The sequence below is a fragment of the Thermobia domestica genome, chromosome 13 (genome assembly GCF_964235325.1).
Source record: "Thermobia domestica chromosome 13, izTheDome1.hap1.1, whole genome shotgun sequence".
NCBI classification, from domain to species: Eukaryota; Metazoa; Arthropoda; class Insecta; order Zygentoma; family Lepismatidae; genus Thermobia; species Thermobia domestica.
Window position 1 is genome coordinate 116109869 of NC_137466.1, and position 19058 is coordinate 116128926.

Below are 19058 nucleotides of genomic sequence, written 5' to 3' on the forward strand. Positions count from 1 at the left end.
AAAAGGTTATTTTTCATAAATAACATTACTGTTAAAGATTAATTTTTACACCCCCTCAAACATATTTATATAGATTTTTAACCCCCCAAATATTTCAATGACGCAGTTTGAGTCATAGCCCCCTTTGTGGGCACCCCTGACACTTGAAGAGAAAGACTCAAAATATTGTCTGCTGAAATGACGCACGCGTGAATTAATAACTATTATAACAATAGTTGCTAAACTATAGAAGTTTGGTTCGCCAATCTTATTATTATACTTTTATACGTGTAAGGGTATCATGTAATTCTTTTTAATCATTTCCGGGGCGTAGTGTGAAATAACAAAGAACGATAAAATCTGATAATGTCTTATAACTTACTATCTTTTTTTATTCTTTCTTTTAGGTTTAAAAAGAGAAACAGCACTTTAATGTAGTTCTGAAAGTGAACTCGTCTAATATTTCTATATTTGCAAGGTCAAGATCTCAACCTAGATTTTCTTTTGTTATTTCACTCCTACTCACTCCCACTTCCCCTCCCCGCCACTTTTGCCAATGTATATTACATTTCTCTCTCATCATTGCCTACACCAGTATGTACTTTTTTTTTTTCTGGTAGGAGAGAGAGAAAAACGAGACCTGACCGGATGGGGCTTTACTCTCTATGGCATTGACGTGTGTAATTATGCAAGCAGAGTATTGTTCTCTGGTGAGAAGCTCCGTCATAAATTTCAGAAGAGTGGAGGGAAGAGGGTGGAAAACATAGGGACGAGGAGGAGTTTTAGAAAAAAGTACAGAATTACGACAGGTTCAACATACACAAATTAGACACAAAAAAACTGGACTAATGTAACCAGAGCTTCTGAGAATTCTCATTCCTGGGAAGTTCTCGGTCGTCGGGAAACAAGTATGTAACTAACTAACTTTGTGTTAGTTATAATATTTAAAACATGACATTATTGTATACAAGTTTTCATGTTGCTTGATGTGCTGTGAAACAAAATAACTAATAAGAAAATAAAATAATAACAATACACCATTTTTGGAACGCCCAAAATGTTTAATTTATGGGCAGAAGACACGTAAAAGCACGGCATCCTATATGCATTATAATATCTTTTGATGATATTATCAGCAAAAAATTATTCTTGTGTTATGTCTCAGTGCAAATGCCGTACTTACTGAAGACAAGGATATATGTTTTATTCTTTATCCCGATCTGAGTAACTTACAACGTGGCTTAAAGAATCGAAAGGCTCATCAACCACAGAAAACAATAATTACTAGTGTAATCCTATTCACGATCGTAATTTAAGTTTTCCACCCTCCCTTCCCGAAAAAAAGTGAAATGAAATCTTTTATTTTTACGTTCCACGGTTATGCCGGCTAGGTGATGATGAGAAATGAATGGAATGGTGGAATGAAGAAAGTGGGAGAAAACGGGAGAACCTCGGGAAAACCCGTATACACGGTGTTTATCCATCACAAAGTCCATTTGGCGCTAGCTGTTGTGGAACCAGGGTCCCCACGCACCAGAGGTGAACACTCTACCACTGAGCCATCGCGGCCCTAATCGCCCCATTAAATTTGAGACATACAATCTATATATATAAAAGAGAACGCACAAAATCCTTTGTCCGCTCATCACGCTAATACGGCTGAACCGATTTCTTTCATTTTTGGGGGGTTGTTAGGATTTGGACCCTAGATGGTTTTTATCATATCACTTTAATTTTCAATTACCAGTGTCTTGAGATAATTGACCAATCAGGTGTCAATACGTACGAAAAATCCTTTGTTCGCTCATCACGCTAATACGGCTGAACCGATTTCTTTCATTTTTGGGGGGTTGTTAGGATGTGGACCCTAGATGGTTTTTATCATATCACTTTAATTTTCAATTACCAGTGTCTTGAGATAATTGACCATTCAGGTGTCCATACGTACAAATCCTTTGTTATTAGTTCATCATAGGTATAAAAATAAACGTATTTATATGCAACCCGCATGACCCTGTGACTCGGCGGGTTAACATAACTGACAGGCGCTATAAATCACTTGAAAGCGAAAAAGTAAAAATTATCTAACTAACAAAGTTTATTGCGTTCCGGGATGACCGCAGCGAAGCGGGGCGGGTTGGGGTGACCGCAGCGAAGCGGGGCGGGTTAACATAAATGACAGGCGATATAATGTTAACATTTACTGCAATCTACTATGGTTTTTATCATATCACTTGAAAGCGAAAAAGTAAAAATTATCTAATTAACAAGGTTTATTGCGTTCCGGGGTGACCCCAGCGAAGCGGGGTGAACGCTGCTAGTATATATTAATCAATAGTTAATAATTCTTCCCCCTCTTCCCGAAAAAAAATCTGAAACGATGCTCCTGATCTTATCCTGTGCCAATCGAATCTCGTGTGATTATTAGTTTTGAGAGCCGTAGTTTATTATTCCGAAATTCTTAATTTTACACTGAACAAAATTGCATCTTAAGTATTCAAGTTGTTCTACGAAAGATTCTTGCTTTTTATAAACATATGCCCCTCACCCATTCTAAGTACTCCTTTCAGTTTTTTTTTTTTTTTTTTTTTTTTTTTAAACGGAGTAGCTTCATAGTGTGCTAAAATGCTTGTCCCGAAGAAAGAAAAACAAGTAAATTAATTTTACTTGTAAGTTTTGTAAGATTTCTGTCATAAAACAGGTAACAAAGGAAAGGTGCAAAACATAATTCTAAAATATTAAGAAAAATTTAAAGTTTTCGCAAAAAGCAACAAGTTCCATAAGGAAATGCTTCAGCCTAATTTATATTGTGACTTTAAATAGCCACGTCCGCAGTGATAATTTCAGAACATTATCCCCGGGAGTACCTTTGAATAAACAAGGTTGACAGTTTTATTGCGAAAATGTTAGTAACCCAGTTTGAGCCCACTCAGAGAAATGGACAGGGAGAATGTCATACCAGAGAAATTTTTAACCCTGCGGGGCACCACTGAAATCAAAGAGAATGTGGATCATAATTTAACCAAAGTTTCCTTTTATACACGATAGTGGTGCGCTCGTACGTTATGATAACGATGTTTGCGAATGGCTGCATGGTAAGTTCCCAGGTAGTTAATTTGGATGACGTAGTGCAACAGAGACAGACGTAGCAGAGACAACCTGCAAACCAATTGCGGTAAGCTTGAATTGCAAGTCTGCCAAGCTCGCATCCATCTTGATTGGAAATTGTACAAGTATGCCGCAAGCTGGATTACAGTAAAGAAGTTACATGGAGGCAACCTTGCATTCAGTGTTCCATTCAAGCTTGACGCAAGCGTTTTACAAGTCAAGTCAAGTCAATTCAATGACCAGTGAACGGCCAGTGATACTATGACGCTCTGTGAAGGGTCTAAAGTATCGCTTGCAAGTACAACAAAATTTATATTGTATGAAAGCATGCGTTTCAAGTGCAAACGTAGAAAGCCAAAAGCCAAGCACGTGCTAACTGGCCGAAAACTTTCTTGCTACTAGGGTACGAATGGCCGGCCCGCAGCCTAAATTTAACACGTTGAGATATTTTACCCGTGGGGAGAGGCTAAGGATGAGATTTAAAGGAGTTTCAGAAAACTTTTTGTTTGCGAACGGAAGTAGCGAATGAACCATTAGGTTTTAAGGAAATGTGTTGAGAATGCTAGTGCCCCTGTAGAGGTGTCACAAGATATTAAAACAAACCTCAGATACTGTTGTTTATAAATAAACTAGTTTCATATAAATCCGTTCATAAATAAAGACGCTACAAGTGACAACAATTTAATAATAATAATAATAATAATAATAATAATAATAATAATAATAATAATAATAATAATAATAATAATAATAATAATAATAATAATGGAAGGGTCGGGATCCGCCAGGAAAACTTCCTAACTCAACATACATTTATATGCTTTCAAAAAAAAAAAAAACGAATTGTTTAACAATGAAATTATTAATGTAGCATGAAAATTTGATCTTACACTTCATATGTATTCATTCTCGTTTAAAAACAACCTAGTTCTATCATTTTTTCCCCTGAAAATATGAGTAGATATATTTTACAATTACTTATTCTCTTTTCGGGTGCAGAATATTACTTGTTTAATTGTAGCTTGTACTAATGGACACCCGCTCCCAAAAGCTTGAACCCAGTATTAAATACAGACTTTTTTTTTACAAGGGGTCAATAAAAAATTTTAGGGGTACATTAAAAAAACATTTCCGGATTTTATCCAGCAAAGCCATTCCAACTCAATTTTTTTTTCAAAGAATTTCCTTAGTCCCACCAGGCAAATGCCGGAATGCATAAAAGTATAGAACACAAAAGCATTTCTTTAAAAACCAGTGTCGAAAACCCTCCACTCCATGTGAGAGACCTTCTTTTTCGACTTTTTACCTTCCTCCCAACAGTGCAAGAAGACTTCGCATGTCTCGAAATCTACGCAATACATATCGCCCTCAGAAAGCAGAAAGGTGCTAAGCGACATTTTCCTTGAATTCCAACTAAGTGCATATCTTGACTACTCATTTCATGTTTAATGTTGTGCAGAAAGGAGACAAGTGGCAGGAGACAATATGAAAGGTCTGCAGCCAAAACTGAATTCTAGAAGAAAGAAAGAATCGGAATTAATTAGTGTTTCATTCGGTTTTTTTTTTTTTTCGTCTCCTGAGAAATTTGCATTTTGGAGTCAGGAGGATGAAGACTAATTTGAACCTTGTTCGGGGCTGTTTTGTTTACCAAGTCCTTACTATAGTGCTTCACCTCCCAACCTTTTTATATCTGGTCAATTGCAATAATACCAACATATTGCCATTTCCCCCTAACTAACGTTGTAAAGCTTTGTGTGCGTCTGTATCTAATTTCCAAGTTTTTATTTAACTTCGACTTTATACAAGAACGCGGTTTGTTGATTAGAACAATTAAGTTGGGCAAAAGAAGAAACTAATTTTCTTTTTAAAAGAAAATGCTTTTAAGAGACTTTTATTTCTGAAAAAAATGAACAGAATCAATCAAATATTTCAATGCATGTGTATAAATATTCTAGGAGCTCAACCCCTCTTGAAAAGCATGAATTAATTCAACACTGCTTGGATCCTTTCCAACAAAAATTTCTTGATGTACACCTGTATACAGTTACAGTTTTGGACGTGAATGTAATAGTAGGCCTAGTGTATCTCATAAGAAAAGGGAAGAAACAAGAATCGAAGGGACGCAAACCTTCCTATCTAGAAATATGTTGTTTTTCAGCCGTTGTTATTGTTAAGAGAGAACTGGAAAAGAAATATATCATAATTCACAATTTTTTCATGGTAGACGTAAGTATTAACAAGCATCCTTAAATTTCTATCCATATTTTGGAATCTGACGAAAAATTACAAGATGTTAAGAGAGAGAGCTTAGGCAGGTTTGGTATATTTTAGGTCCATTACTTCTTAGGTTTAGCCTTAGTTTAAGAAACCCACAGGCCGGTAGCCAGTCCAAAAATGTAGGGGAGTCGGTAGAAGTTAGGGGGGGGGGCGACCCAACCATATTATAGTTCATCACAATATTATAGTTCATTTGCAAGCCTACCGTGAAAATTTTATGGAGGGGCCCGGCCCACCTTAGCCCTCAGTGGATACGGGCCTGGAAAGTCACTGGAGGTGGGCATGTTGTGGCAACATTCCAATCGGTACTGGAAAGCACTTTTACAGTATTATTAGTGTTTAATGAAAAATATTTTGCTCCGAAGATAAGAGACTAATCGACAATTGAGCTCAATAAACTGATATGGATGAATATAAATCCTAATGCGGAAAACACTTTTTTTTTTTTTTTTGTAAATCTAACAAAAAGTTATGAGTATGATAACCGCTCCACATATTGAATTACATCCTCACCATTAAAAAAAATAATGCTACAATCTCGTGTAGAGATAAGACCTATATAAATCGATAGATGCTAATGAGCTGAACAATGTAACATGCTTCAGGGAAGATTCTCATGTGTTGTTTCCGAGAAAATCGACGGAAATGAGTTAAAATTTATTTTATGCATTCGATACTTTTTATTCTGCTGAAATGGAGTTTTTTTTTTAAATTTACGTACTGTACGTGAAATATATATACTATTAATGAGCCAATTGTACCTAATTCCGTTTAATTTATCCTCTCAGTATACTACTTATAAATAAAAACACGTACAACACATGATTAGTCATTAAAATATATTTCTAGTTAAAATATTGCCCTTAATACCAATTCTTTCTTTTAAAAAAAATCCTTCTAGACTTGAAATATAAATAATGTATCAAATTTATGCCTTCAAAATTACCCTACTTTCCCGTACATGTTTTGATCACACGCTGTAAGGGCAACAAAACCACCATACATGCGCGCCGACTACACGGGTGCTCCGGGGCTCCAGCACCCACACAAATAATCTTGTGGGTGCGGTGCACCCACAAGATTTGTATTTTGATAGAAACACAATAAAATAAATGTTTCTGACTTGCCATTATCAAAAGATAATAAGCAATTGAAACATTGAGATGGAAGTTAAAATTTCTAACCTCTAAACCACAGTTTAATTGTTTATTTCAAATATGTTTGTGCAAAGGTAACCAAGCAACACACTTAAGATAGTTACTTTGTAGTTTATGTTCACAACAAAATCCTTGCAAGTTCTTTATGCAATACCATTAAAATTTGCTTTTATGAAGATTTATTTCATTTTAATTTGTATGAATGTGGTATTTTCTTTTAGTAACGTGTTCATAATATCACTGCCTCTTGCAATCATTATGCATCATGTAAGTTGTTTAAAGTCTACATTTAATGTTACTATTACAAATGTTGAGAATATTCATTACAATTACTTATCCTTAACTTGGACCCTGGTTTGAACCCGTTCCTCTTGTGTTTAAGTCAGCAGCGTTATCAATTGACCTAGGTCAGCTCCAGCTTATCCTTACAGTACCGGTATATTTTACTTTATCACAGCACAGCCCTTTATGACAGTGTTCATAGAAGATTTTAACCAAAAGAAAATAAATAAAAAAATATCGAGACTCCCTGAAAACATATAACACAGCCCGCCATTGATATGCACCCACATAAATTTTGGAAAGTCGGCGCCGTTTCCATCATTTGATTACGGTAATTACCGTACAGTTTCCATCACTGGGTGGATTATTCGTATAGTTCATGAAAAATGTGTTTCAAACTTCATTTTTGCACGCACTTTTATTTATTTTTAGTTAGTTTTAAGATTTTATTTGATAAGTTTTCTGTTTTTAGGACAGTTTTGTATACCTACATACAGCCGCTAGTCCTTCCCTATAATTTTTAAGGTTGAATTTCATTCCTCGCTTCAGTTGTTTCTTTCCTATATATAAAAGGAAATGCACATGCGAAGTTAAAGGTCGCTATATAACGATCGTGTGTGTTGTTATTTTTTAGACGATCTTCCTCAATGCTGTTTCGTTAATAGAATATTCTTAATGAAGTAAGGGAAGATAACTTGCTTCTTTTACGATGCGGATATAATGAGACAATATTTTTCGTAAGAATATGCAAAAATTAACTTCTTCAAGATGATGTACAGAGAGGAGGAAATGGTTTTTCTTCGGAAACGGATATATAAGGAAGCCATTTATTCGCTTATGAATACGGAGGACAAACTTCCAGGTTTCAATTCCTTTAACCTTTTAAGGCGCCGGATATCGCTTATGTATGGAAAGAAGCCTCGCTAACAATCTGTGACGTGAATAATTGTATCCTATGGGTAAGGGTTTATTTCTATTGCAGAATATATACATTTTGAAATTGTATTATATTACACTTATCCCTTGACGTTGTAAGCATAGATAGATAGTGATTTCTATGGGAAAATATAATTAAATTGGGAAGCGTCGTTGCAGCTTATCGATTAGCGAATATTCCTTGGGTGGTGTCGATTTTCTGTGCATGCACATGCATTTTTAGATGTTGACTAACATCATGAGGTAATGAGGAAGCTATCTGAATTATAAAGTCTGGAAATCAGAAGAAATTTCTATAAAAGCCCAAGCACTAACAACTAACTGTCCCTTCGTGGACTGCAGCACCAGGTGTTTAGACTAGTTGTAAATATGCTACGTTCTGAAATATGATTATAGATTAGTAGATTCATAATTTTTTGGTATACTTTGGAGGACGACAGATCATATTTCCTTCCGGTTTTATGTAAATCATGCTAACAGTGTAGCAAGATTTTTCTGTAAGAGATTTTTCTTATTTCTCTAATAAATATCATGTAATAAACATGATTCATTTCTTTGTAAACTATTATTATTATTTACTTAACTAGTTATTATTGTTATTTGTTTTTAGTTATTCTAAAAATAATAATTTTCAGCTACTACTACTACCATTATTATTATTATTATTATTATTATTATTATTATTATTATTATTATTATTATTATTGATCTTTGCTTTTAGTTATCAAAAATAATAAATATTTATAATTAATACTATTATCCTATTCATTTTACTTACTATTATTTATTATTTTAATGTGAACCACAGTCTTCCTTAGGTAATAATTTAAAACCGTTATTATAGCGTACGATAAAAGACTTCGGGATTGTAGAGAACAATAATAAAGAAATCCGAAAATTTTAATAGGCACCAAAGGGTTAAGTGAACTTGAAATGAAAGCAACAGCAAACGAAGAGCACTTTGAAGTGCGTGATGCATGAGCTGATGACCGCATAGTTGTGCATATTGTATACACACACACACACGCACACATACTCCCCTTCTCTCTGCCTTGTGCTTTAGCATCACTGTTACATTTGCCATCATCATTGGAATGAACTCAAGTGAAAATTAGGTTAGCTCTTTGCCTCTTTTCCTGGTTTCTGGATTCGGTTTACTGGTTCCGATACTGAAAATCAACCTTTTTCCTCGTTTACGCCCATGCAACAAACCAGATCACACACATTCAATGAACAGTCGATAAGTAAAAGGTGGCCTCTATCTTTCAAATCAATCCATATCCATTACCTATGCTAATAATTATGATTTCCTTTAAACAAATTTTGCTAATGATTCGCGCACTTAAAAAAATATATTTTTGGTTAAACTTAAGGTACATTTTTACTTTTAAAAAATTGGAAAAGTTAATGAAAAAATATTAAAATGTTACAACACTGTGGATATTTCTGATTTTATTTTATTTATTTATTTATTTATTTATTTATTTATTATTATTATTATTATTATTATTATTATTATTATTATTATTATTATTATTATTATTATTATTATTATTATTATTATTATTATTATTATTATTATTATTTATTTATTTATTATTTTTTTTTTTTACAGGATGAGGTTGTTTGTTAGCCTCACGCCAAACTCTCCAAGCTGGAGGACCATCCTTTGTCGTCTGTCCGCGACTACTTATTAAATATATTCGCTCCTAACATTTAGAGAGGCCTTCTCCTTGATCCACAAACTCAGGACGCTCCATGCAGTGGTGACAGGAACCCACATTACACAGCATCGCAACACAGTTGTGTATTAATTTTAAATTCCTATAGTCTAAAGTAATTGGACCGTTTTCGAAGTATTTTCGTATTTTATGTCAATGCAATACCGGGACTATGAAGAGCGAGACCCACTATAAACATGGACTCCTTACTACATCCCAGGGATTAAAACACATACAGCTGGTGGATGCACAGACCATCATGTAAGGCAACTTTTACAGTATATAAGACATTTTCCACCAAAATACCTTCTCTCGAAGACATATTATGCCACGTCATATGTCCTGTTTTTTAAATATTAACACAGAAAAAGAAGATACGTTTAGAAGTCCATGGTCAATACTTAACGTATCAAATACATTTCAATTTGCTTTTTGTTGCTGCCTTACCGAGTTTTGAAATGAAACGAAATCTTTAGCTTCCCACGATTGTGGCCTTTATAGGCTGAGAGAGACACTGGTTAAAGCAAGTGAATGATATTGGTGGAATGAGAAAGTAGGAGGAAAGGAGAGTACCCTAAGAAAACCCACGGGTACAATGTTGTCCGCCAAAAAATTATTTGACCAGGAATCGAACCAGGTTCCGGAAACAACACTATTGTTTTAAATCAATAATAATAATAATAATAATAATAATAATAATAATAATAATAATAATAATAATAATAATAATAATAATAATAATAATAATAATAATGTCTAGAGACTTTTTAATATTTTCTTGACCCATAGTCCGCGGTACTACTTTAATTAGTTTCTCTTTGTCCTCAAGACGACGAGTTAGCATAGGAAAATATCGAGACTTCCCGTAAATAAGCACAACGTATTCTTGTGTGTTCGCATGTCAGACACACACGTGTATAACTCTCACCAAAACAAAGTTACATTTTGAATTGCCTCGGAATATCGACAGGGATCGAATAAGAGACCACCACGTATGCAGCGTAGGTCAGCTCATTAACTCATTTAACTTCCAAGAAACAACAATAATACTACTGTCCTATTTTGTCTGAGTGTCACGCCTACAAACCGGCTATAATAATATGTTACACTGTGCTAAATCCTTGTTTCCTTTATTTGCTGGAAGAAAAGCGTGAATAATTAGTTGATATACCCGTACTTTGTTTTTATTTTCTACAAAGAAAGAGACTGAGAATGCAAACAGGTAGTTCCTCAAGGATACAGAATGAAACTCCCAGAAGTAGTATAGTACGTAAGTATATACGTAGTGCACATTAAGATGAAAAATTACTAGTACGTATATACAATAATGTCTTGTACGAGTATAACACGGTTAGTTAGTTGCAAGAAATGACTACGCTATGCAAAACCACGATGTTGGAGATCTGTTTATAATATGTTTAGATTTTTTTTATTAATTACAAAAATTTATGATAATAAACAACTTATAATGAAGAAAATTGTTTTCATAAATTAATACGAGAATTCCTTCTAAACATGTAAAAACTGTAAAAAAAAAAAAAAAAAAAAAAAAAAAAAAAACATGTAATGCCATGGTTATGTCGTTTAAGTAAAACGAGATGAATTTATTAATGAAAGTGAATGACTGTAAAATATAACTTTGTTGTGCTCTCCCAACCGAAATTGAACCTCGGAGCATGTGTACCAAAGGAACAAGCGCTAGCCACTAGACCAACAGGGAGGGCTAAGAAAAAGTAGGTGCACTATTTCTATAATTGCAAATAAAAAAATTAAATCTTTTAGTTTTACGTTTCTGTAGGCCAAAGGAAACTGATAAATGAAAATAAATGATTATGAAAGGAATTGATAGACTCAGAATGTGGGAGACAATGGGAAAACACCGAAAAAAAACCTCTGACACGATGCTGTCTATCACGATGCTGTCTCATGATATGGGATCGAAACGGAAGCCTCTCTTGCATAAAAGGTAACCTCTCTACCACTAAGCCCTTCTACGATTGTACCTGTATTGTTACATCACATAATCGACTTGCTCAGTATTTCCAACTATATATGCTTATTGCTATTTGTTACTTTTACTTGGTTATTTTAAAAAATATATATATATATAATTTGGGTAAAATTGCCAATTCGCTTGTTCGAAACCACGTTAAGCAAGGTATTCCTGTTAATTAATTCTCCTTTGCATTTTAAATTTAATCAGCATTCTTTTTATTTCTGTCTCCTCTCATAGTGACTACTCACCTACTTTGAAAATCGCTCTAGCACTTCCCTGTAATACTTTGGCACTCGAACTTCAGGTGCGCGTATACTTGGTCAAAGGAATTCTCAGCACTGAATTAGATACATAAACTCCGATTCATGTAATTTCCAAATGTATCATGTATAACGACTTTTCACTTAATGATTTATTAATATAGCCTCAGATATCGCTATACAACTATGTCGAAACAATTTTAAAAAAACGTGAGAATGGATTTTCTGAAGAAAATTGATAGAAAAAAGAAAGAACAAGAAAAGACGAAGAATAACCATTCACATATATTGTGAACTGCTTAAGAGAAAATACAGTAAAATACTGGCAAACCTACTGCCAAACCGCCCTTGTTAAATTTCAGTACTGCATTACCAGAAAGAACAGTGATAAAAAACAGGAAATATATCCAGTGAATAATGAAATTTAATAAGGATTGAGCCTTATAACTCTTCATTCTTAACTCAAATTATATACTTATTGCGTTTTTATTGTTGTTGTGCACAGTTGTGATTTAATAACAATATATTGACAATTTTAGGCAATGATACGGTAAATTTACTATATATTTTTTCGTTTACATTATTTGGCATGAAAAAAGAAATGAAATATTTTATTTTTACATCCCACAGTTATGCTGGCTAGGCTAAAGGAGACGATAATGATGAGAAATGAGTGTAATGGTGGAATGAATAAAATGGGAGGAAACGGGAGAACCCGAAAAAACCCACGAACACAGTATTTGCCCACCACGAAGTTCTCTTGGCGCTAGCTGGGATCGAACCAAGGGCCCCACGCACTAGAAGTGAACTCTCTACCACTGAACCACCGCGGTACACCAATCGACAAATGATCTGTTAAGCGCACTTTATTTTGCTAAGAATAATAATCTTGATGCTTCTGTAACAACATTTTGATATTTATTTTAAATCATATATACATCATATATACATTTTAAATCATATGTATGCCTATTTCTATATGTCATTTCCTAGTTTTAACAAGATCTACCAAGTCACTGAAATAAATCTAAAATCATTAGTTGGAAACAGTATACTATATAACGCGTATCTATGCTTAAAATCTTTAGCTTGATACATTTTACATTCTATGAGATGCATCAACAACAATAATTAAAAGGATTTAATTATATAACAATCGAACTCAATGAACTTCACGATTGAGTTACTTTATACTTTTACATATAAAATGATTATTGTGAGTAGTTAATTCACTTATTACTTTTTTGTTGGCTTCGTTTACGGTTAAAAATTTTCCTCTAGTTTCAGTCCATTTGGTTTTATATGCCCAAATAAAATAGAAAGGTCAAGGACGATTCCCTTCTGAAATGTTTCAGTTGCATGGGAAAATTTTAGATTGAAAGTATGCCATTAACCCGTTTCTGTATACGTATATCCATTAATACCAAGGCTAATAAACATACCCTAAAAAGCTTTCTTCTTAGTACCCAGAGAATATAGACTGAATCCATTGTCGTTTATTTCCTCATATATTCGGCCCCTTATAAAACATTAAAATATATCATTTGTTGAGATGGATATGTTATCGTATTTTGGCGTTAAATTGAATGGATTTTACCTTTAAAGTCTCGTGAAAATGCCCCTGTAAGCTAAAAGAAACGAATTATTAATGGTGGCATGAAAATGTGGAAGTAAACGGGAGAGACTCTCAGAGGTGGATGTAGCCCGTGGCTCGGGGCCTAGGGCCCCCAGGTTTTTCAGTGATAAATATAATTGAAGCTATTACATATATATTTTTGAAAGTTAATAGTAAATTCATATATACCTATCATAATCTGGGTTCTGGTTGGACCCTCCAGTTTTTACTTTCTAGACCCGCCTCTGGAGACCCGAGAAAACCCACAAACAGAATGCTATTCACCATAAACTCATTAGGTCTGGTGATTTAACCAGGAACTTTTCGCCTCAGAGTTCAAAACTCTATCATTAAACCATGTGTCTCTCCATTATTTTAGATGACTATATGACAGGATTGGTTGATTAGAATTTAATATTGTTTTTTTTTCAACACTGAGAGGGTAAAATGGGAGCTATTTTGATTAAAGTGATATCAGAACCAAGATCTGCATTTGAAATATAGAATTTGTAACTGAGAATCGAACTCGACACCAATCATTTAACCAGTTGGTAACAAAGGGACATATAATATTTTTTTTTTTTTTATCATATCGCTTCATTTTCTATATGTCTGTAGTCCCGCGAAATCAAGTGGTTAACAGGCATGCTCTCGGATTCGACTCCCCGTTGTTGTATAAATGTTCAATTTAAGCTTGACATATTTACTTTTTACTATCTAAATATTCTTCTTAGAAAATTATTTATTTTCTGAACCAAAATTAGAAGACAATTAGAGAATTATATGACTTTAGATGCATCGAATTCGGTCTTAAAGCTAGAAATAACGACGCCGGTTCGAAACCCAGTTTCCTGATCACCTTTCACCCAATTAAACACCTGCTATTTCGCTGACCATAGTTCTTCAAAGGGTGGAGCGCTATGAATATAGTTTTTGTTGTGTATTGCATATATTTACGATCTTCTGATTAATACCCCCCTTTAACGTCTTCATCCGATTTATCTTACACATTGTAGTTTTACGTTTCGCAATCGTAGCTGATAGCCAGTCTCACGTAAGAAATCGAATCTAGCAGTATAGGCATACCAATGAAAACAATGCTAAATAAAAACGTACAGTATTCTGCCCTTCGATTGTCAGCGTAGGAGTACACTTTGAAGTGGATACATTGGTGACGGATCATCTAGATCCTTAATTTTTGAAGTTAGTTGGAGTTTAGTGTTCCTTTCTAGCACCAAAGCTATATGAGACTTGGACCTACAGTTTAAGGTAGAATCCGAATGACCATAATGTGTTCAAATTTCAAGGTTCTTCCACCGGGAATCGAATTCGGAACCCCGTGCGCCAAACGGTTTTTAAGAGCTCGAAATTCTTAACATAACAGCAAGGGCGCCGATCCTGAGGGGGGCCGAGCCCTATCGTATATGGCATAACTTGAATTCAACTTGTCCTAAAATCCTTATATATGCCTTCTGCATCTGAATGGGCCCCCCCGAAAATTACAGCGAAATCGGCGCCCTTGCCTAAACGTGCCCTCTTCAAAGTGAGTGGATTGTTTCAAATTCCCGGTTTGATATTTAATTGAAAGATAAAGTAGTTTTATTCTAAGACAATAATATAAAATTACGTTATTGAAGAATTGATTTAGAAAATGTTAACATACGAGAAGGGAATATCTAGATTTTACTGGGTGTACGCAACACATATATTTTGAAAGTACTTAATGACTCCGTGGAATATTATAATCAGACAGAAGAGAAGGTACTTCTACAAAAAAATCGCCAATTTAGGACATGGTAACAAAAATTTAAGTTAAGGAAAATTTTGTGAAATCAATGATAGACAAAAGAAGTATTAACGAGTTTTTCTACAGCATGATTTTTTTCATTATCTGACGATATTCAATGACAGCTGCACAATTATTCTGTAGTATGCTGTTTGTAAGTGCCAACAGTTATGAAATTCAGCTCTTCACAGTGAATTTTGTACAGCATTGAATTTTCAGAGGGTGGTCACGGGTGAAGAGTGTGCTCATCTAATGCTATTCTTTACAGAAATTAGAGTTGTCACATAAGTCTATTAACAGCTTAAAGTACTCTGGTCCTTTCTGACATCTATTAATTTTCAAATGTAAAACGAGAAAAGTGTCCGAGAAGTCTGCAGAATCCTAGTAGATCTGGAGAAAACTTGGAGAACCAATGACACTTAATGTTACATAATATCGAGATAAAGTTTAATAATTCAGAAACAGCCGTAATAAATGGGTTGTTTTAATTTTTTTTTTAAAAAGATAATTTCTGTTTGTAACTTACCGCTCGTGTGTCCCGATATACTGTTGATGGCCACCACTAAAGATTCACTATACAAAAGATGCACTAAAAAGTACAAAAACCACTTCCACGCACGTCCACTAGCATCCATGGTCGCTGGACGTGTGTGTGAAATTGGTAAACACGCGTTCTCCTATGGTTTGGTGGTTTCTGCACCGTGTTGTGTTAGTGTATGTGTGAGTGAATCTCTGCGAAAGAGACAGTGAGTGTGTGTACTTATGTGTAACAAACAGTATGTGTGTGTGTGTGATGGTCGTCGGAATCCCCCGACAGCGACAAATGCTTGGCTGACTGCTTAGCTATAGTGAACGAGTGGATTGTAGTGGCTCTCTTAGCGGCAGAAGAAGAGCCCCCAATAACGTGATCAACAGGTTGGGCAAAGAATGATTCTTCCTCTTGAAGAACTTTTAGTTTTTGCCGCCTCTCAAGACTTCTCAGCAAGAACCAGTAGAGGATGCAATACTGTCTTACCTACTGACGTCACATTGTGGGAGGAGCCCAGGTCTTTCTTAGAAGATGTCCACATTAAAAAAAAAAAAACTTTGATGTCTTTTATTCTCCTCTCTCCTACTTTGATTTGTTTTTTGAAGACAATTTTATTGTCTCCTCTATATTCTCTAGAGAAAGAGGTCTTTTTTGTATACAAAATAAAAATTCTGAAGAGCGAAATTGGTTAAACCCATGTCACCATGCTGGTTGTTGATTCGACTTAGTTTTTCGAAGATGACATCCAAGCTCAAGGCCATATTATGCTATGATAATCATACCATGTCAAAAGTTTTGTAGTCAGAAACCTACGTGAAAAATAGTTTTATGTTTTATTGCTTTTCTTAAAATGAAATTCGTCAGAAAGCAATATGAACTAGCATACTTTTAATTAGAATAAGTTAGTAAATCAATTTTTAATAATAAGACAATTTATAAATTACGTAGCTGGTTACCATGATTAGGAGACAGTGTGATGTGGTCGAGCAGTCTCAGTTATTAAGCTGACGATCGTAAAATGAAATATAATGTAGGGATGACTAGAAATCCCTCGGTCCTGGGTAATACTGGATCCGGGTACCTGATTATCCGTTCTGGAATCGGGTACCCAAGTCTTAGTTCTGGAACTGGATACTTTATTTTAGGTTCTGGATCTGTGTTTGCGATTCGAGGTCCTGCAACCGGGCACTCGATTTTCAGGTCTGAAATATTAATTGGCTCTGGGCTCCCAATCTCCATCATAGAACCATCGGATCAACTTGAAAATTTCAAATAGTAACTCCCTACTAAAATTTATGTAAAAATTAAATAAATAACTTTTGTCTGTATTACTTGTTTTGTTATTGGTCAAAACTGTACCTAATACTTGGTTCTGGAATCGAATACACCATTCACAGTTCTGGAACTGCGTACCCGATTCTAGGTTCTGGAACCGGGCATTCGATTCTCAGGTCTGATAAATTAAGTGCCTCAGGGTCTCCAATCTTCATCATAAAGCTCTCGGGATCAACTTTAGAAAGTTCAAATAGTGACTCCCTAAAATTTTATGTAAAAAATAAGTAACTTTTGTTTGTATTGCTGCTTTGTTTTGTTATTGGTCGAAAATAGATTATATCAATGAAGTCTTGTTCGTAATTGGTCAAATATTTCAAAATATTACAAGTAGTTTTTGGGTCACTGTTAGGAGAAATCAAACAACAATAGATAAAATCTATTACTTAACAATGGATATTTTTTCATATACAGTATATAGTTAAATAAAAAGAATGTTTCACAAAAAATAAAAAAATATCAACGCCAACGGACTTACAACGAACAACGTACTTTTTAACGACATAAAAATTCATTTTGCTCCATTTCGTTGAAAATATGGCGTCGCAGAGTTATAAGCATGCTTGATTCGTTGTTCGAGGTGTCGAAATCAGTGATTTTCTTTGATAAACAAATGCTTTGAAATGGACCCTCAAATAAAAGTTTAAGGATGTTAAGTCGGGCGAACGAGGTGGCCACTCAATTGACCCATGACGGCCCGGGTCACTGTGCATCCAACCACTTCCTGACACATGATGCATAGTGAGGAGGCTCACCACCTTGTTGGAAAAAGGCATAGAAGTCACCATCTGAGTTCAGCATTAGTGGGAACATTTGTTCCTGCAGTATGTCAAGATATTGTACCTGTCCACATTTAGGTTCTCATGGATGAAGAATGACTCGATGATAAGAGTGTTCCATATCCCACACTAAGACTTATATCATCACCTTTTCCGCACCTATCACCCTCAAGACATTGTTCATGCTGGGTTTGTGTCTGATCAATAACGGTGATTCTGTTTATTGACCTCCCCATTCACATGGAACAGAACCTCATAATTAAACAAGACACTAAGAGGAAACGTGGAATTCTCGTTATACTTTGACACAGTCCATTCTCTAAGTTGCGTTACCCTATCTGAGTCATTCTCCCTTAGGTGTTGCTGTAGTTGGAGTTTGCACCCCATAATTATTATGCACTTCTGGTTGGACTACAATGATGAAATTTTGTGTTTGTAGCCTCCCGGGACTAACACACGGAAAAATCTGCCAAAAGTGAATATTTTTAGTTTCTAGGTGGCTTAAAGGGGAGAAGAAAAATCCTTATGTTATTTTAATGGTGTTATTTTTCAATGAAAAACTTAAACGTTTAAGTACTTTTAATTGGAATAGAAACTCAAACTTGGCATGCTGGTAGATTTTAAAAACTAACATACACACCTACACAAAGAAACGTCAAGAATGAAAAAAGATCTGTTTTAGGAGGTTGTAGGAGGCTTTTATAATTCGACCGCATGTATTTTTAAGGACTACTTCCATACCCCCCAAAAGTTTAGATATTTCCAGCAGCTGTAGGATCTGGAAATTTTGTGAGATTTTAGGGTTTGCGGTGGAAACCGACAGGAAAAGTGCGAAATGTTAGGGTTTTGGTATATAAGGGGGTTGGGGATATTATAGGATAAATAATGCTTTAGAAACATAAAATTGTCTATATGACAATTAGTGGAAACAAGACTAATGTCAATTCAAGCCTTTCTGTTCTACTACCAGTATATCAACGCTATATTCTCCACTTTGAGTGGAAGGCAGCTTTCGTTATAACATGACGCTTATAAATGATTTTTTTTAAGAGGCGGAGAACTTTAAACTAGCAACATTGTTTTCGGTGACAGCTGATGTTACAGTTCTCGGTTGTTTTGCGGTTAGTTTGGTTTGGCAATTTATCATGAATAAACTCACGCCAGAGCAACGCTTGCAAATTGTGCAAATTTATTGTGAAAACAACCTCCCAATTCCATCAACTCGTTAGACATTACTTGCATTTTACGGTGCTCATAATCGTTCATCGGAGACATTAATTCGAGAAACTATGGATCGTTTT

The 19058-nt window shown here is 34.8% G+C and overlaps 1 protein-coding gene across 2 annotated transcripts in view; it reads right to left on the minus strand.

Annotated features, from left to right (window-relative positions):
• Positions 1-16029, minus strand: part of LOC145668444 (uncharacterized) — a 357510-nt gene extending 341481 nt beyond the window's left edge. The window contains exon 1 of one of the 2 annotated variants that reach the window (XM_081736316.1): positions 15644-16029. In XM_081736316.1, coding sequence (XP_081592442.1) covers positions 15644-15752 — 109 coding nt within the window. In that variant the 5' untranslated portion in view covers positions 15753-16029. The remainder of the gene's footprint in view (positions 1-15643) is intronic. The other variant, XM_081736318.1, reaches the window with a different exon arrangement.
• Positions 16030-19058: the final 3029 nt, after the last annotated feature.